At 39.6% G+C, this 20943-nt stretch overlaps 1 protein-coding gene across 2 annotated transcripts; it reads right to left on the minus strand.

Annotated features, from left to right (window-relative positions):
- On the minus strand, positions 1-15106 carry LOC127769017 (uncharacterized). Of its 2 annotated transcripts, none has more exons than XM_052294704.1 (27): positions 14685-15106; positions 13690-13849; positions 12147-12239; positions 11574-11676; positions 11318-11483; positions 10685-10859; positions 9668-9787; positions 8957-9544; positions 8285-8875; positions 8058-8123; positions 7108-7221; positions 6769-7011; positions 6395-6442; positions 6157-6297; positions 5311-5481; positions 5169-5231; positions 4974-5084; positions 4805-4888; positions 4634-4681; positions 3408-3482; positions 2856-2951; positions 2569-2649; positions 2413-2484; positions 2111-2155; positions 1405-1488; positions 1190-1293; positions 1-764 (listed from the first exon to the last, which is right to left on the minus strand). In XM_052294704.1, exons 1-27 carry the CDS (start codon positions 14801-14803, stop codon positions 644-646), a joined length of 3882 nt encoding a protein of 1293 aa, XP_052150664.1. In that variant the 5' UTR covers positions 14804-15106; the 3' UTR covers positions 1-643. The 2 variants fall into 2 exon arrangements, with proteins under 2 accessions (XP_052150664.1, XP_052150674.1); XM_052294714.1 differs by having other exon boundaries at positions 5311-5478; positions 14685-15105.
- Between the last annotated feature and the right edge of the window lie 5837 nt (positions 15107-20943).

Consider the following 20943-nt stretch of genomic DNA (forward strand, 5'->3'; position numbering starts at 1 on the left):
TAACGCAGCACCGAAGAAAATCAACGGCGCTAATATTGTCTATTACCTTTGATATGCTAGTCAATCAAAACATCTATAAATTATTATCTTCTGAGATGAAAGGTTTAACATCGGCTGACAGCGGACTCAAATAGTTAATGTACAATACTCAGACATTGTTAGCATTAGAACAGAAGAAATGGTTAGCCAATCAGTCGGATGCCGTCTCCGTGCAGCTCGGAAAGGAATGCCGCATTGCCGCAGCTTGCAACCATGTCATTTCCTTGGCGGAAGACATGATGATGATAAGTCATATCATCGTCCTAAACAATATTCCTTCTATTCTTTACTTGTCACAGAAGCCTCAGTCCGCAATTGCAGGACGAAAGAGTACAACTACTGTACAACTTGCACGGGCTGCAAAATCATAGGAGCCCCTCGAGCACAAGCGCAATGAACCTTTAAGAAACCACCTCGGTATCCCTTGCTGACATCCTGTAACTTTGTTTGAAACAAGTCCAGCAAACGCAGACCCTTTTGAGTGACACCGCTGTCCTTGTCTGGGCTCTGTTTTACTCACATATCATCGTTGTTCACAAGGCAGTGTGTGTGCTTGTGATCAGGAAAGCCTTCTCGCATCTGATTGGAGTTTATACATCACATTTCACATAAGAGTTGCACCAGGAAGAGAGGAGGTTGCATCTGCCGTTTGCATTGCAGCAGGCACAAATGGAATTGGTGCCTGGTGCGGTTCATTGATGAAGCCCAGAACTTTCAAAATCTGTCTGCATTTGCAGAAATCAATGACAAAAGGCATGTTATGAATATGAAAAGGTAAGACAAGTGATACTTTGGAATCTTTTTGCAGAATATCGTGTATTAACGCGCCACTGATCAAAGACTCAATAGGACCCAATGAAACAGTTTTGACCAAATAATTGCAGTTTTGTAAAATACCCAGCTAAAGTTGTAACAAAGTGATAGTTTTGACCAAATAATTGTAGTTTTGTGAAATTTACTCATATATAAAACAAGGCAATAAACAGTTGAGAAGTGGGTGCTCTGCTAGTATTTGTGTCAACTAGTCGTTTTTGGTGAATCAGTCTGTTGGTGGTAACTATATGCTTAAGTATTTACTGCCCATAAAATCAAAAATGTAAAACGAAAAAGGAGCAAGCTGTCAAGACTAATAATAATATTGGGAAAGTACCTGGGCAAGATGCTGTGCATGTTCCGCTGATTAACAAAGGAACAAAGAGGAGTTCGTAGATTGGGGTACTTATTCAAAGCTATTTCAAGCTGGGGTGGAGGTAACTAAAAGTAGCATTGTGAAGCCATGTCAGTACAGTAGTGTATTGTATATCAAGGAGTGCATATTTTTTATAACATACATGCAAGAATGCATTCAGTTACTTAACATTGTACCTGCAAAATAACATCAAACGAGCGTGGCTGAGTCTGATATGCCAATTTTAAGAACCCAACCCACAGCTTTGGCATTTTCCATATCTGCAGCATGAAAAATAGCATGAAGCTTAAGAACAGCGGATAAAGAACTACTCAAAAAATATTGCAAACAAAAGAACTACTCAAAGAAGTTCCATCCTACTGTTTTCGCAAAATAAACAGGATAACAATAAGAATTGTGACAGATGAAAATGTTAGCATTATCATTGATTTGTTGAGGCACTGATAAGTTTGTGTTTTCATACACATGATTAGTGTACAGGGAGCGTGACTAAACTACGGATGTTAAGTTACAACACTTAAGGGCACCCTCTGGTCAGTATTTGATGTTTACTCCCTCTGGTCAGTATTTGATGTTTAGGACAATATTCAGTCAAACTTTTAAAACCCAACCATCAACATTTTTTCAAACGCTTAGTTCTAAAAACAAAAGAAATCATATATGTAGATTTGCCTCGAAAAGTACTATCATAATAATTAATATCATAAACTTATTCTAATATAAAATTGATAGTCAGAATCTCAGGATTTAGTTTGAGCAAATCTTGCCCTAAACGTCAAATATTAGATATAGCACAGACAGGTATCCAAGATAATGCAGAAAAGTGAATGGTTAATCAGTAGCTGGCAAGGAAAATCAAACAAATAATGTACCATAACTAACCTGCTTATTAACAAGCCTGGAGAGTATTTCCATGACAAAATCAACCTGATGAAAAAAATAATGATCAATATTTTAAGGTTTTCATATGGTTTTGCCTAAAGAGGTTTATTTGGAATATTAATAAAAAAACAAAAATGACAAGAAAAGGTTGTATCTATATGGAAAATATATTTTATTACATCTTACTGATAGACAATCATATTCATATATTCTAAAATGATATGAAAAGTGATAGCAAATAACCTTCCAACATATAACAAGATATATAAATTGCGCATAAATTAGAATGGAAATCACTGTACCAAAGCTGGGAAAGCATCAAGTGCTTGAATAACTGTTCTCATGAAAAGAAGTGGAATTGGTACATTGTCAACCTACATAACAATCCAAACAGTTAATCAAAGAGAAGAATATGTAAAAGAATAATAGGTAAAGAATAACAGCAGTCAAGTTAGTACCAATTTATTCAGTGACTTCTCCAAAACTTGCTGAGTAAATACCGTGCGCTGTTCAAAGCAAGCTGTGCAAGCATCAGTGACCTGAAAATATTTTCATTTCCATCAGAAACGAGAAAAAACTCATGTCAACCAAGAAAAAGGATATCTACTGCACAGGTGCATATGCATGTCTGTCTTGAACTCTTGATACAAAATCCATCAAGACATCCAATTTGTGTACTGGGCACTAATTTATGCTGTTGAGATGTTGGAATATAATGAATACATCAACATAACCAATAGCTCACCTTCTTCAGGGCAACTCTATCCTTTTCAGGATTAATATCATGAATGGCTATAAGAACTTCAGCAGGGGTTAAAGCCGGACCAGTATGAGCAGATCCCTGTCAAAAGGAAATTTACTTAAACCCCATCCAAGAAAATTTTTATATCCTAATAAAAATCAACTTACAAAATGCATAGTTAATAATAAGCATTGACATGGTTGTTTCCTGTCAATACAAATATTAAATAATTTTCGCGTTAGTATGCAAGTAATTTACAATCACTTGCCAAATGTGCCACAAGAATCAAGATAATTAGTAACTCCCTATCCTTCTATACTGGCATTTGAATCGGCAAAATTCTTCCCTCAACAGTTAAATGAGATGCTATGATTAATTGTCACCAACTATGATGATCTCAATATATATTCCATAGTTACAATTCTACTCAAACAATTATAGTTACAATTCTACTCAAACAATTATAGTTACAATTCTACTCAAACAATTGCATAATTCTGTAAGATCTATGTAATATCTATTAACTGAATGTTGAATAAGGACAAATACGATCACCTGCAATATCCGAGCAAGTGCATCTTGGAATCTATCAGGTGGGAGATCAACTAGTCTTGGAAATATGGGCAGCACCTGGGACCAGTGTAAAACAATCAGATCAATATGTGCAGCAAAATGCAGCCATATCATGATGACAAAAATGTTAAGTTCACAATCATGAGAAGCATTCAGTACTTGCTACTCCGTAGACATAAACAAATGATTTTGAGAAGAATAGATTATAAACAAAAGGACAACGGAACATAAAACATATTCCAAAATCCGATATAATAACTTCAAAATGACTTTTGGCACGTATTTATTATCAACTGCAAATAATTTTGCTTTCTAGATTGATGTGTAACTCAAAAATAAATTAGAACTATTTCAGGTTGACACCCTACGATTATTCTTAGTCTACAGCCTGATAAAGCATCCACGAAGTACAAACTGAATACCTATGAGTCACCAGAAATGAAATCTTAATCGATGCTTAGACCTTCGGTGCATCAGCTAGAATTCTACTTGCTTGGACTTGGACAGATTATCACAAATATGATAGCAGAAATTATTTTTTTTTTTAACCCTTGGCTAGAAATATTACAGTCCCTCTGTCCCAAAATATAGCAAATTCTCCGCCTACTCCCTCCACTTAACCAATCACAACCATTCCTCATTCAAATCGACCTACTTAATCTCCACGGAAAACCTCAAAAGTGTATTTTGGATTTTGGGATGGAGGGAGTAGTGAATCTAGCGAGCTACTTCCTCTGTCCCAAAATGTAAGCATTTTTTAGGTTGGCGTGGATATTAAAAAAGTAGATGTGAATGGTTGGACAAGGTATGTGATTGGTCAAGAAGAGAAAGTAGGTGAAGGAGAATGGTTGTGATTGGTTGAGAGGAGGAAGTAGCTGAAGAAATAGCTTCATGTTGGGACAAAGTACTGTGCTAGAAATAGCTACATTTTGAGACGGAGGTAGTAGCATATACAAGGAGAGAATTACAAACTGCACACTGCATGATCTGAATTAAGTGGTCCATGCCACCAGCCAATTTCTAAGTGCCATTGCATAGCGACTAAATTAGCTATCCTGACAACTCAATCCAGATTGTGCAAGGCATGCAAGTATTTCTATTTCTCAAACATTATCATGGCAAGGCAAGTATTTATATTTCTCAGATAACAAGCAACTAGACAGTTAGACAGTTAGAAGATGCATAAACAAAATAAAAGAGACCACTACCTCTTCCTTTGGAAATGAAGATAACAACGGAATGAGAATAGATGCATCCTGCCAGAGAAAATTACAAGATTCAGCAAAAGCACTAAATAACCAATACTACTAAGACGACAAACAAAACAATTTGCAGTATGATGATACACAGAGCACAGAGCAGGCAGAAATTCTTCAAACCTTCAGCTTGGTTTCATATAGATGTTTAACTGCCGCTACAAGTTCGGCTGAAGGAGTTGAATCTTCTGTCAGAGTTTGCAATATCTTTAAGAAGAGAAGATAATGAGTATAAGGAATATCCATGCTTCAATAATGCATAATGATGAATCAAGAGAAAGGATGGTAATACCAAGGTAACAAGCTCTTCACTGCCTTCAGGTGGGTTATGAATAATAGCCAGCATCTCAGAACATGAGGATCCCAGGTTTCTTACAAGATTGGGTATATGCCAATGGATACACTGCATGATTTTGCGACGTAATGAGCAGACAGTGGTTGTGATCCAATAGTCAAAATTCAGGACTTTAGAAGTTGAAAGTAGAACCTGCTTGACAACTTTTGGAGACCTTCCATAAACATTGAACAGATGTTGAAGAAGAATGGGCCTCTGGAAGAAGGAAAATGGTTTTACTACCTCCGGCAGAAAAAAAAAACAGAACAAGCTAACATTGTTTACATCTACAGACCTTCGTGCAAAGTGCAAAGAACAATGAAGTATGGCGTTTGGCCTCAGATACAGATACTGCAGATTGCTTAGGTGAAACCAAATCGGTCTTATTGCATGTACTTTCAGAAGGTTCAGCATCTGAAATATGGGAGCCACTAACCGAAGTTTCCTGGCTGCCTGCCTCAAACTGCTTTCAGAAAAAAAAAACCTTCAATATCAGTCAAATGTTCAATCAAAATGCAGTGTATATGTCAAAACTTAAGACATTTCAATGGCATCTGAAGAAAATTAGGACATTTGATCTCTTGTATCATTGAGAGTCAAACTACAGTGGAAAATTGAAAGAAGTATAGGGGAAATTTTGATTAGGAGGAGATATTAGAAGTCAACTAAACTAACTTTTTTCTGTGTGTGGTGTGTGCGGCGGCAAGGGGGGGGGGGGGGGGGGGGCTACACTCGATTGTGTCATAATTAACCCCCACAGAACATTTATAGTAAGTTGGGCAAATGCTTGAGCATGAATTGACATTAAATGTGAAAAGGTGTTTACTTATTTTGATACACTGCAACAAAAATACTAATGTTGATTTATCAAACTAGAGTTGAAGTGTGGACAATACAATATTTTGGATGGGACAGTAACAGTTCCCATCCTGACGTCCATATTTTTTTTTACAGTAAAACAAATACAAACAGAATAGACTATCGTTAAGGAGAGAATATGTAGGCCTCAACCATACATTGCATTTGCTACTGTTGAGTTCAGAAATAGAACAATTAGGATGGCACATCAGTTCCCACTCCTAGTTGAGTCTGAGTGCATGATAAAGCACCAAGCATAACAAGGAAAATCATCAAGAATTACCTCAGGTGAAGATTCTTTCAAGGATGTGAAATTAATGTCCGTCTCCACACCATGTTTATTAGCAATTGCCAAAAGACTGTCGATGGCAAACTGCTCAACTCTTTCTGATGCGTATGTTAGTTCATAGAGTTTTTTTGTAACCTACCAAAAATACAAGGATTAGCATTACAAAACCAGCACTAAATAAAAAAATGGCAAATTAACAGAACATAAGCATAGAGGCAATGATCCTACAGACCAATCTAACTGCCTTTCCCCTGACTTCATCTTGAGAGTGAATGGCACACTGCAAATTCATAATACAGGAAACATGATAAGTGAACATAGACACATAGTAAACCCATATCAACATTGTCCTTAATTCACAAAAATAAGTAAACATATCAGCCATAAATATGTTTAATCTTGGATTGCAACAGACATACAGACAAAAGTAACTTCCATATACACATCACCAAAATGCTTCTAGTGTAAAAAGCAGAAGCAGGTTTAATTCAAGTTGTCTTACCCTTTTCGTTACATTAGAATGTGAAAAGATGTCAAAAAAAAATTAATCACTCAAAATGATTTATGATAAGATCTACCAGTTAAAAAGGAAAAGAAAATGCAAACCTTAAGAGCAATATCTAAGCAATCTTGTCGAAGTGGAGGCCGTGCTAAGATAAGACTCCACACGGTTCCAAGGCCTTGGGTGACACGATCACCATCACTGTCCTTTGTTTGCTGGCTGTTGCCTTGTGACACACAAATATCCTCCAGTAATTTAAGCATAGACTCAGGCAAGTATGGTGCATCACACAGAAATTTGCTAAAAGATTTGTCTGAAGCAGGTAGCGAGTGAATCAAGGACCTTGCCTAAGAACGAAAGAATGAACATATATTAATACCACCCAAATTTCAACCTTCAGAGAAAATACAAAACAAATATCAAAATAAAGATTTCTTGCTTACAAGTGATATAAAGAAGTTCTCATAATTTTTAGAAGCAGGTGCGGTGCTTTCTGGTGAATCAGCAACACTCACACTGTGCAGCTGATACAGCACATGCATTGCTAGTTCATGACCCTGTAAATCACATGCTTCAGAAGTTAAATAGTCATGCAATGATAGTTACGAAGCACCTAACGTGTGGTGCCATGGATTGTGATGACATTTAGGGGCTCAAATTTGCATATGACAACTGCAGCTAGAGACAAGACAAACTGAGCAAACTCGACACAGTTAAAATCTCTCTCTCTCTCTCTCTCTCTCTCTCTCTCTCTCTCTCTCTCTCTCTCTCTCTCTCTCTCTCTCTGTGTCTTTCTCTCTGATCAAGGTTGATTAACCAGCACAAGGTCAACCAGAAGGAAGCTTGAATTAGCTCAAGCGCACTACAGACAGGACGTTCACCAATAGGATATCACATGTGAGTCCACCAAACCCAGAATCACTAGAATGGTTGAGAACCCTAGAGAAACACAACAGCTGCCAAAAGATATATAGCTCAAATAGGATAGAATGGGCAAGAATGACGTTAGCTCAACGTTATGCATATTCAAACAAATCCAGCTCAGACACCTCGAAATATATTTCAAGCATAATGTTGTGCTCAGGATAAAGCTCCTTCTGAAATTTGGTTCCACAAGTTCAGTCCAAATATATATATAAAAAAAGAGCTAATCCCAGTTTTCTTTCTTAACTGATATCTGACAAAATAGAATGATCTAAATTCATATTACAATCATAAAAAGACCACAACCAATACCAATGTTTAAATGCTAAAGAACCTAAACCCAAACCAAATCCTTTTTTTAATCCAGGTTTTGTTATCCTAGCAAATTTGATCGATTGAACACTGGATGATAACCGCCTCCGATAATGCTAAATGCAAAGAAAGAAGTAGTACGCTATCAGTAAAGTACCTGATCATGATAATGGTATATAATGTGTCTCTGAATCAAATCCATAATATTGTCATCAGCAGTACTCTGGAATAACAGAAACCTGGTGTGAGAACAGCACATATTGAAGTATTTCCAGAACACTAGCAAAGTTAGCTTGGGGATTAAAATTACTAAACATATATGTCACAGAGAAGAAACAAGTAATAATATGTCAGGCCATAAATATTACAGTACCAAAAGAATACCTGGGCAATCAAATGAGCAAGGAGGGAAAATCTTGTGTTAACGCTGTTTTTCTTGTAATCATCGATTATCCGTCTAATTGCTAATTTGTGCAACAAGATTTTCTCATCGTCACTTAATTCCAGATGAGATGGAAGAACTGGCAAATCATGATTAGTAGTATCCTCCGGCGTTGATGCCTTCAAAACTGGGGAAAATGGATCAACCTCCAATTCCACGCTATCCAATTCATTGTTTGAAGTAGCTTCTGGAGACAATGGATTGACCATCTCTTTATCAACATCAGAAGAATGAAATCCAACATCTGCTAATGCCTGCACTTCAAATTTCGGCTCCAGTTCCAAGGCATCATCCAAAATCTCACTATTTTCCTTTGGGAGTGATTGATTGGGTTGACAAGATGTTTGCTGCACGTCTTCATTTTTAGATAGGTCTCCTGAATAGTCTAAAGAGTTTTCAACCTTCCCTGAAACAGGATAAGGTACATTTGACAAGTTATTTGTCTGATGCACGCCGGTGGTTTCCCCCTTCACATGTATGGAACTAGTGGCTGCAGGGGCAACTGTCCGACGAGGATCAAGGCGACGAGGATCCTGCAATACATTGACAGTTTTCACAATATGCACTTTCTGTTGACTGCAAAAAATGTGAATTAAAGATAGATCATATCATACTCTTCTTGGGTCACGCTTAGAATCATGAACGCCAGACACAACAGGCACATCTGACATTGACATGCTGACTCCATCTGCAGGAAGTGTGAACTGCGTACTGTAGGGCATTGAGTGGGAGTTTGCTGGCAAGTTTTCTGTCAGGGGACTGGAGGAAGATTGAATTTTCTTTTGCTGGCCATTGTTGCTGGTAGCTAATAGAATTGAAGTTTCAGGTAGATGTTTCATTGTTTCTATTACAATGTCAGCCATGACATCTGCTTCTACTGTTGAGATGAGAATGCCAAGGGATTCAGCTCCTCTTTCCCCTTCAGCAAGTAAAGCACCAATCATTTCAATCATCTTCTCAACAGGAGACATATCACAATTCAAGAGAGCTGGATCAGAGGAATGATCCACATTCGCTTCATTGTCAACCTGCATATTAGAATAATCAGATGCTCCCTGAAATGGTGGGTTTAAAGCAGCAGAGGTATCAAATCTTGCTCTTTTAGCTACGCCATCAGCTGTAGCAAAAGCATCACTTGATCTGGCAGCAGGATATTTCCGACTAACATCTCCGTAAGGCATATCCAACGTTGAAGGTTCATCCTATAAATAAAAGAACACTTTAACATTCCTCAAAGGAACGTGCATAACCAAGGAAAACTAAAAAAGCAAATGCCAAATTTATTAATGCTGCAATATATATGCATACAGCAGTACAGGCATTACCTTGCTAGCACGAGAAGCGCGCTCAATATTTCTAGTCATCTTCTCTACTTGCCTAATAATCTGTTCTGTTGCTTCACCAGGGCTCAGAACACGAAGCTGCCTTACCAGAGTATCCTTGGACTGTCCAGACAAGAATGGCCACAATTAATTTCAGAAATAACAGGGAGCATACAAGGCCCAATTAAATGCACGAACACGGTTAAGTCCATCAAACAACATGAAAGCAGGAAAGGAAACATGATATTTGCAAATCCTATATAGACATGGGAAAGTAGTAAAGCCAGATCCTAGAACAGAGCTAAAAAACCCAGTTCATTTAGTTAACTAGAAAAAGCAATGGGAGGCAGTACAAGCTACTTTATATGTATTATAAAATCCAAGAAGCATTTTAAGCTCACACAGCTCACTAGTTGATACTACGAGTATTTAAGTATTATTAGCATTCATGTGATGGCACAGTTACATGGAACTTAATAGATGAAAGAAGATAACCAGATATCCACTAAATAATTAGAACAGAAATGCACAAACTGGACCATATAAGTCATTAGTTGATTATTATACACAGCCATCCTTCATGTGTACGGAAAGCAGCCATTAAGACAACTATACGTCCTACATCTATTATCAGTGTCACTAACTAATTTCATCAAAATTTATCATTAGATAATCATTAATCAAGTGACAATCATTTCACATGACATTTTTGCAAGTTAGCTAAGTTAATTTGTTTTCGTGACAATAAACCACAAGGACAACTTTACATTTTTTTTTTACTGAAATGAATGGCTTTTGGTATGATTATTTAAACAGTTAAATCAAGGACCGTGCACTAGAATCTACTAGTGTAGGCATGTAACACTAACAAAACAAGCTCAAGGATTAAAAAACTAAACAGGAGAACATGCAAAAAAAAAAAAAAAGAAGAAGAAGAAGAAGAAGATAGATGAGTACATTTTGTATACTTTGAACTCTAGAAAATGGTAAAGATGGCATATAACTATAAGGTGAGCTCACCTCAATCATTGCCTGGCAAGGACTCCTTAGAAACCCTAAAAAAGCTGTTTTCAGGGAATACCGCAGACTTGCAGGATGAGCTCTTTTTGCAACCTCCAAACTAGGGTCAAAACCAAGTAGCACTGGCAGTATGCGTTCGTAGTAAACAGGTCTATTCTTTGCAATTGCTGCAAGACTGGAAAGTGACAAACATTTATATTTCCAAAAGATAACAACATAGTTTGCAAGGTTGTACTGATAGTAAGATAACTTCCAACAGGAAAAAGACATTCCGAACATTAAAATCTTAAAGTAGTAGGCAACCACATGGACATAGTACAGTTGCAAGCTTTGCTCATTGGTAAACCTCATCACTGCCCATGTCTGTTGCGGCCAATTATATAACTGAAGTAAAGAACACAAAAGCCTAAATAAATGTTACAGTACCCACTTCACAAAGTACAACACTATGGGGATATCACTATAGATGTGTGACAGGTCAGAGACAACATAAGAAATAGTTACTGTGCATAAAATGAAACTGAATCAGAAACAACAGTTTATAAATGACACAAATAGCTATCCGCCAATCCATATATGGAGGCGACAACTCAAAACGAGCAGAAGGTAGAGGGAACTGGTACAGAGTCTTACGAATTAATGGTGCCAACTAGGAAGGATCCTTGATGAGCACAAGCTGACTGCAGTATATCCACAAGGAGGATGAGAGCCCTGTTTGCATCAGCTTCGAGAACAGCAGGGTTAAGGCTGGGATGGAATTGAGATAATCTTGAACTATCAAACAACCTCCTGTTCCTTCCTGTTTGTACAGCGAAAATACATTTCATTACTTTGATTGCAGGACCACATTATGCCCATTAATTCTTTGCAAAAATCTGCCTTAAAATACCTTCAGTTGGCTGCATCCGGTCACTTTTGGATTGAGGTGCGAAACACAGGATCCATGTTTCAATGAACTTTACAGCAAACAGTTTAGTAGCAACTGGGACAGACTGTTGTATATCACATGAAGAATAGCATTAGTCTTGGATTGAGCAGAAACAAAGAACTAAACCATCAATTCAAGTTTCAAAGTAGTCTTTTTTTTTTTGCGAGGAAAGTAGTCATTAGTTACAAAGCTGTGTATTTTCAGTAGGATGAGCAAAGAAGAGGTAGTCTGGCTCCTTTTCTTCATATCATATCACAAGGGCAGGGATGGGATTACTGTGGAATAATTCCCACTTTCGTAGTGCTCTGTGCTCAACATAGTCACAAATACACTCCACAAAAGAAAGTTTTTCCAGAGCACTAGATCATAGTTTTACATAAAATAAAGAGAAACAGTATAATAAAAAACCTGATATATGTAGGTTTTGTACTTTCATTTTATCTGCTAAATAGTGCTTGCAAATACACAACAGAACAACCACAGTATCAACGTATTATTGAAATTACGCAACGCATGAACTTGTATGCTACTAACCTCATGGATCAGATTATGGACTGCATCTTTAAACTGCTTCATCCAAGCCCACATCTCTTCAAGCCAAGCATCAACCCTTCCACACTTATTAATCTACATTCAGCATTAAAATGGAAAGTGAGTACCAAGAGCAAGCTATCAGTAATATCTTAGTGATAACACTTTAAGTAGCATCAATTCAATCAGGACAAAATCACAAAAAAATTTTGAAAGGGAGACATTACTTCATAGTGATTCTACATAACGTTTTGCATTTTCAGAACTAAATGAAAACATATGGGTTTTCTCTGACCCTACTGTGTAAAATACTACCTTAAATCTTCACGGGTATAATCACAAAACCATTGCTTGTAAAATAGTCAAAACAAATAGCTAACAAACAAATCTATGAGCATTGTATGGCTCAATTAGTTTTTAACTACTGAAAGAAGCTTCAAGTTGTTCTTGATCACATAGAGTCCTATTAGGATAGTAATATTTTTTTTATAATTACAGTACAAATGTAAGTTTAATGTTTTAACATGTGATCCAGTGGATAACATTTTCCTGGAAGCTTCTTCAAGGTTATAAAGTCACAGTTTACAAAAGGAAATATTATTCTTTGCTAGTATCAATCAGCACTAGTTATTAAATATGAATTGAACAAACATGACACATTTTTCACACTGCTTCAAATGTATACAGCTGGTACAGTTTATGTTGTATTTATGCAGAATCTTTTGTCACTTTGTAAGTGATATAGTTGTGCAAGATTGTCGACTTACTGTAGTAAAGTCACTTTAACTGATTGATTTAAGAAAAGAACACCAAATTGGCATGCAACAGCTTCTGTTCCAACTATTCTAGCACCAAACTGACATGCAACTACTTCTGGTCCAACTACTCTAGCACAAATATATACGAGACAAAGCACGCTCCTTCACCAATCGTCTAGAACATAGACCATTGGTAAATCATCAGAAAAAATGATTTCTGGGAGTAAAAGTGAATAATAGAAGCAAGCTAGACACAGTATTAATGGAGTCACAAGGATTTAAAGGCTTGTTCACTGGATGCACCATCTGAAATGGTTTGACCCTCTAGTGGTATCACAATAAGATTTGCGATTGCCGAGCACTTTTAGCATACTGACAGTAGAGAACAGACAGTACTACTCTTCATAAGCACTTTATGATAGGCAGAGGCTGTATCTGTCCTGCATAAAACTGACCCATGGGAACATGTGAAACAGAATAAATGAAAACAGCAAACAGCAAAGTACTGGGTTTATGCAGTGCCTCCAATAATACTGAAAGAGCAAAACATGCATTGCAATCAAGAAGTGCTGGTCTCTGAGGTTATAAACACGTCTTTTCCAAGAAAACAATTTAATATTTTGTATTTCCTTTGGCACAATTTGTTTATTTCTGAGACATACTCCCAAAACAATTAGGAGAAGCAAGTAAAATAAACCTCGTCAAACGATAATACCAGCATCGCAACGGTAGTAATTACAACAACAATGGATTTATTCATTAATAAATATCTGTTTTACAAAAAAGACCTGAAGTGTCATCTCTTCCAATACAGCAGCAAATAAATTTGTCCCACTAGCTATGGATTGATTAACAACCGCAGGATCATCATGTTTCAGAAATGATAGCAAATTTGGCATCAGCACAACCAAATCTTCTGTTACATTTGAGCCAAGCTCTCTCAGCAATCTGCCATCAACAAAGAAATCAATAAGAACATTAAAATAGTTTCTGCCGTGGGTAACTAGAGAACACAGAAATAAGCATTAGATATATTAGTGAACTATATGTTAAAAATTAGGTCCTTTTTATTGCTTGAGAAGTTAACAAACTTATTTCCACTTTAACAAGTCAAAGGAGATCAAGGCGTTTCATGCAAAACCCTGAAAAAAGATATATTCGATCAAAGTACACGCTTCCAAACCATGCAATCAGATAGATTATATTACCTTAAACAAAAATATTTCTGCATCCAACCGTGTTTTGACCCTAAATCTTCTCAACAAAGTTCAAATAATAATTTAAATTAGTGCCTGAGTATGGATTGTATCCCGTGAGTTTTTCAATACAATGAGGTCAAACAGACTTTTCTTCACTGCCCTGTCCTCGCATAAAATAAATTCCCCGTTCTCAAAAGTTAGATGGCATTTAGTACTTCATATAATATGAATTCCTTGTTCTGAAAAGCTAGATAGCATCTAGTAGTTCGTATAAAACCAATCATCAGTTATTGGCAGCGTATACAAAATTTATCCATATTCATGCTATTACCAGTGCTCGCCTAAACACTAGAAACTATTCCCCACACACTCAACAGGCATTTTATTGAAAATCTCTAACTTGGCCAAATTCGTAATCGTACAAAAGCAGAGCTAAGCACATCAACCTACAATAATAAATCCCACAGCAAACCCTATAAATTAAGTTCTACCGGAGCACGAGACGAATCACGGTGCGAGAGCTTTATCACTCATCTGAGGATTTTATTTCTCGAGACAAGAGAGAGAGGGGGTTCGCCGCTTACCTTAGGGCACGAGACGAATCGAAGCGAGGGGAAGGCGCATCGCCACGCTCCAGCGGCGGCGCCCCGGCAGCGTCGCCTCGAGGCTCCGGCCACCGGGCGCCGTCCGCCTCGAACTCCATGGCCCCGGGGGGTGTGAGGCCCCCCCCCCCCAAAACCCTAGCTCTGGGCTGCAGCCCCCTCCCGGGGAAGGCGGCCGCCGCGGAGAGCTAGGGCCCCCCGTATCTGTGGCTGGCTGGGAGGTGGAAGCAGCGGTTGCGGCGATGGGGGGCTGGTCTAGGGTTTTGATTTGGGAGGGAAGGCCGCCGCGGAGGAGGCAGGCGGCCGGTGGAACCGGGCGGGGCGGGGCGAGGCGCGGGCGACGTGGGGACGGGGAGAGAGAGAGAGAGAGAGAGAGAGAGAGAGGGGGTAGGAGAGGACGGGACGGGAGGGACAACGAGGAGAGAGAGAGTGCCCACACCGGTTTGCGCGATATTATGGAGGCGGGGGAGTGGGATACTGGCGTGTGGGGACCCTGTAGTTTAGCTGGGACCCACGTGTAAGTGTGTGGTCCGTACACTCTGTTCAAGGGGAGCTTGCTACGTGGTTGGGCCAGTGGAGCGGAGGCCCATCTTGCCCGTTAAGCGATCAGTTAAGTGGAATTTTTTTATTTTAAATTTTATTTATTATTAAAATAATTACAAAAAAATTTTCTATTTAAAAAATTTACAAAACTATTCACGCCATCGCCCTCGCCCTCCTAGAAGACGATTTTGCCGATATGGCAGACGGCCGTTGCCCTCCCATAACGGCCGGCCACAGAGGACACTGATTTTTTTTTTTTGCAAGCAGTCCCCTTGGGACCGCCTGCAAAAGGGCGGTGAGGCGGCGTGGCATTTTTGCAGACATACTTAAGCCTTAGTCTCAAACTCTCAATGCTTCAATAGCATTTCTTATCTCTGTTGAATGTCAAAAAAAAATTCTTAACTTTGTGTTATCAAAAAAAAACTACCTCTACTACTGTAAAAGTGGAGTCATCATACTTCTCCCACCACATAGAAAATTAAAAATAAAAAAACTGAAAGATAAAATTGAATCATATAAAAACCATTCGTCAGAAATCCTCCTAATGTAGCTATAAAGCGTGAGCATAGAACTATAACACCAAAAAAGACAAAATTTCGATGCTCTGGAGTCTGGATGAACAAATGCATCATTCCTGCAGGACTGCAGGTCCCCTCATAATACTGGAAACAAATCAAGGCTACTTCAGGGCGTTGACAGAAGGTTTGAGGGTTCTTTTGTCAGTTTTGTGCGAGAGCGGAAGAAGGTTTGGGTTTAGAGCATACCCCAAAACCGCCCGTACCCTTTAAAGGTTCAGTGCCTAAAATCGAAATCATTTGTAGGATAGTTGGATGTATTCATGTATATAGTATTCAACAATACATCATTCATGCCTTCGCACAAAAAAAATCCTTCAACATGGCTAGATTTTTGGTTAAGGTCTAAAATGGTCTTGATAGCCATCGGATCAGGCAATCAAGATAAGATGAAAATGAAGATGAAGATTAAGTTTTTTACACAAAACGAGGTGGTATTAACGTATGATTGATTAAGTTTTAATTAGTACAAACTTAAAAAATAGATTAATATGATATTTTAGAGCAACTTTCATATAAAAAGCTTTTGCACGAAACACACCGTTTAACGGTTTGAAAAATGTACCACAAAAATCTTAATCTTCATTCAACTCTTTGTTAGAGAAAAGAACAGCACCAAACGTAACATCCAAACGCAGAAAGTACCAAGGAAGACCACAAGGATAGATGCGAAGGGGAACAACTATGAAAGTACAGAACATGGTGCTGCAAGCCTCTTCAAGCTAGAGACTACTAATGCCTTGAAGCTTCAGGTTCAGTTGCTGTTGTCCACTGCTGCAAATTGCACTGCTTTGTTGGCAAGACAACAAAGAGTATCTAGTGTGTAAACTTGTTTCCCAACTTATGCACAAAATATTCATTGTCAACTTGATGACAGTATTCTAATTTGCTGGTGACTAGTGTGTGAATTATTATGGAGACTTGTTTCCTCTTTGGAGCAGAAAGTGAAAGAAAAACAAGTAGCAGAACTTCAGATAAAACACTATCCGGGAACTACTTTTGTTTTTCTGAAGGATCCAGAATAACAGATCGAGTTTCTGAACGATCAAAAAGAGAACTGTTATGTCAATCTAACAAAGTAGAGTGCGAAATCACCGGTGTTAAAAGGTGAAAATATTGGAAAATAACATGCTAGCCCTCCATACATGATTATATACATCGATCAAAGAATTGTTAACCCTAGATTCTGGAAGTGAAATCCAGAACAAAAAGAAGTTGTCCGTCCATATCCCGGAGGACCCGGACTACAACAAAAATGCGTGATGATCAGTATGATCACTGATCAGTCGCGGTTGCAGAGAAGCATGACGACGCATCGCCGGATGATGTACAGCCTCGCCTTGTGCTCCTTCAACATTCTGCCGAGGCCTCCTCTTCTCCCTTGGCTCCTTGGATTGCCCATACTGTTGGAGAAATCAGATCACACCTCTGAAGAAAAAAGACAGCCCTCCTTCACAAGTGTTTAGTGCTTAAGTGCTTCTGCTTAGCATGGTGATGCCTGTTGCATTTGGCGTGCTTATATAGAGGAGAAGCGCCCAAATCTCTAGCTCCTTTTCTTTAAAAGAAGCCTTCTATTGTCTAGCTGTAAACTACCAATAATATATCATACATTTTGATGTACTGGTAATATTTTTAGAGTGGGTAGCTGCAAGTACTCCACAGAGCACATGCCACGGTTTCTCAACTTGCACGAAGTGTGATGCAAGATCGATCTGGGGGACAACGCCTCTAAAAATTTTGTGGCCTATAATGCCTCATGAATCTTGCTCTGGGATTTGTTTAGCTATACGTATGGCTAACATTCCAACTTGTTTGACACTAACTTGGTTCTGTCTGGCCCTGGCCATACATATCTGAGTTTCTGTCCTCGGTTTTGCAAGATCCTGATGTGCTGAGATCGTCAGATTCCCCCAAATTAATGATCTGGAGGCTAACTTCTGGTCATCAATGATCTGCTGTGTTATTGATATGTCTGCAAAGATTGCAGACAAGTACATGATCGTAGATTGCATTTTGTTTCAAATCAGTCTATAGAGGTTTGTAACTTGCAAGCACCTCACCTAAAGGAATAACACAAACTAACGCAGGCGTCGGCAGTTTTGCGACCACATACTGTAGATGATGCATGTGTATCCCTACCTAATTCTTACCGGTTAATTAGTAGCAGCACCAATACTGTAGAGAGTAATAGCGGATTTTGGGTTCTTCTATTTGGGCTAAATCATCGGACGTAATACGAACAATGACCACTGGTTGAATAGCAAGAGAAGATTGTAAATGTGTTACGGGTTGGCAATGAGGAGCTCATCAGCCATTAACAATTTATCTGGATTACATGTTTGCAAATTTATCTTTTGGGAGGGTTTTTAACACTCTCCCTTCAGCTTTGACAGCCTCTTGTCAAAGACTCAAAGTGCAAAACCTGTATAAAAACACTCTCTTTCTTAATGAAATTTGGCCGACCTACTCTTTGGCCGGCCCGGCATACATGTTTGCAAATTGCAACAATTAACAACAAGCTCTTGTTTGTACAGATTACAGACACGTACATGATATGGATTGCATTTCTTTAAAATCTATCTATAGAGGTTGCAACTTGCAAGCATTTCGCCTTTGTTTTCTGAAAGGGAATACGAACTAACCACACAGCCGTAGATATGCATGTGAAACCCTACCAAATTCTCGCCAGTCAGCACACTCTGGCAGTAGCGTCTCTCTCTATTTGCAGGACTAAATGGCACGTCACCTGAACACGAATCGCTGGTTGAATAATCAGACTGCAGAGAGGCTTGAGTGTGCTGTCAGTTGACTACTAGGAGTTCATAAGCCAGTTTAGTAGTAGTAACAGTTTTCTCACTTTTCTCTGGATTGCAACAACGGCAAGCGCTCTTCTTTGACCGGCTTTTAAAAGACACACAGAGCCGTGGTCACACAATTTGTTATGCCAACGTTAGCGTTTGTGCCCACCGAGGTTTTCAGTCAACTGGCTTGTGCGCCAATGTAGCGATTCTGTCCCGTAGACGAGTGATCGATGCGATGGTATAGGACGTACGTTAAACTTGAGGTGCCGGCCAAATCCCGTAGCCGTTTTAACTTCGTCCTGATGCGATGTATCCTGCATATGCATGTCCAAAATGGATGGATCGTGCTTAGCTCATGGGAGTAGCATCGATATATTGGCCCTGTTTGGATCCGGAGGGCTATTTAATAGCCCTCCGGAATCTTGCTATTTAAGAGTATTAAACGTAGATTACTGATAAAACCCATTCCATAACCTCTACGCTATTTTACGAGACGAATCTAACGAGATATATTAATCCATGATTTGCTACAGTAATCAGCCGCTAATCGTGGATTAATATACATCATTAGATTCATCTCGCAAAATAGCCTAGGGGTTATGGAATCGGTTTTATCGATAATCTATGTTTAATACTTCTAAATAGCAAGATTCCGGAGGGCTATTTAATAGCTCGGAGCATCCAAACAAGGCCATTGTATTATTGTGTGGCCAGTCAAAGAGTAACTTGGATAGGGCCGGTGGCTTGTTATATATATACTGGATTAGTTGCGCTCCTTAAATTTTCAGAACCATATGGAAGTGTACTCTCTCCGTCTAAAAAAAGACAAACCTTGGGTTTCCGTGTCCAACTTTGACTGTCCGTCTCATATGAAATTTTTTTATAATTCGTATTTTCGTTATTGTTAGATGATAAAATATGATTAATATTTTATGCGTGACTTGTCTTTTTAATTTTTTTCATATTTTTTTCAAATAAGACGGACGGTCAAACGTTGGGCATGATAACCAGAGTTTGTTTTTTTGGACGGAGGGAGTAGACGTGTAGGATAGCAACCCTGACGAACTGATACTAACGTTCAGATCGATGGTTGATTGCACTGCACTGCAGATGAAAGAAAAAGATTCTTGCCGCTCGGTCAAGGCATGGAAGCAGACAGGACGTATTCGCAAACCTACAAAGAAAAGGTAATTAATGGCTCGCGATACGACGCATTGGTCAGCGATGCCGAACAACAAGCGGGTCGACGGCTGTATCGGCATACCCGGCATCGGATGGCCGATGGCGGATGGCAACATTAGCTGCAGGATCCGATCGTGTATCCTGGACTGTTTCTAACCTCCCTGAACAAAACGAACGGACGTTAATAATCAAGCACCAGGCGGTTTGACTTTAAATGCCGGATGGACGAGCCGACGTATCGATGATCCATCTGGTTACTGGATCGGGCCAGGAAAGTTTGCAGGTTGGTGCATGCGTTTGCACGGAACTCACCGTGAGCTACCCACGGTCAAGGCGTCGTACGTACGCATTGCACGTACGTACAGCTCGATAGCTGCACTGGAACTGCACCTAGCTAGCGCCTAGCGCGACCTACATTGAACCTTCCAGCGTCCGTCCAAGTGTACGTACGGTCAGAGCTAGCGCGCGCCGCGCGGTATATAAACACATCAACAAGCAGCCCCGACTCCATCGCGCACCCACACCGTCGCCAAAGTGTTTTTTTGGCATGCCAGCGCCCGGTTAATTAGCTGGCTCTCGCGCGCGGACGCATTTGCTAGTAGTTGCTAGCTAGCTCACTCGCTCTCGCGGCAGAGAGAGCCAGCGACGAAGGAGCGCGCGCCGCGCGGAGACCATGGAGCTCGTCGTCGCCAGGAGCCACGGGGCGAAGAAGCGCAGGGGCGCCAGCCAGCTCGGTGGCGGCTGCAGGGTCGCGCGGGGGAACGAGGCGAGGCTCCGCATCATCTTCCGCTGCGTCGCGCTGCTCGTGTGCTACCGCGACTGATTGGCCGATCGATACCTCTGGCACCGACGGACGCGGTCGGGCTGCCGCTTATTCTGTTTGTTTCGGTGTGCGTGTGTGTTCACAGTGTTGCTGTGTCCGTGTTCGCCTGATGGTGCGTGTGTCGTCGTCTCTCTCGTTTTTTTTCCTCGCCGGTGGCTTTTCCTACCGATGACGTCCTTCGTCTCTTTTTTGGGCCTTCTTTGGCGCAGGCGAATTAGAGGGTACATATACCGCATCTTCAGGCAACATGGATGTGATATACATGGTCAGATTTGATCATTTCACAAAAATGGGGAATAATTAAGCACTTGATAACA

Source organism: Oryza glaberrima, chromosome 1 (assembly GCF_000147395.1).
Source record: "Oryza glaberrima chromosome 1, OglaRS2, whole genome shotgun sequence".
Taxonomy (NCBI): domain Eukaryota; kingdom Viridiplantae; phylum Streptophyta; class Magnoliopsida; order Poales; family Poaceae; genus Oryza; species Oryza glaberrima.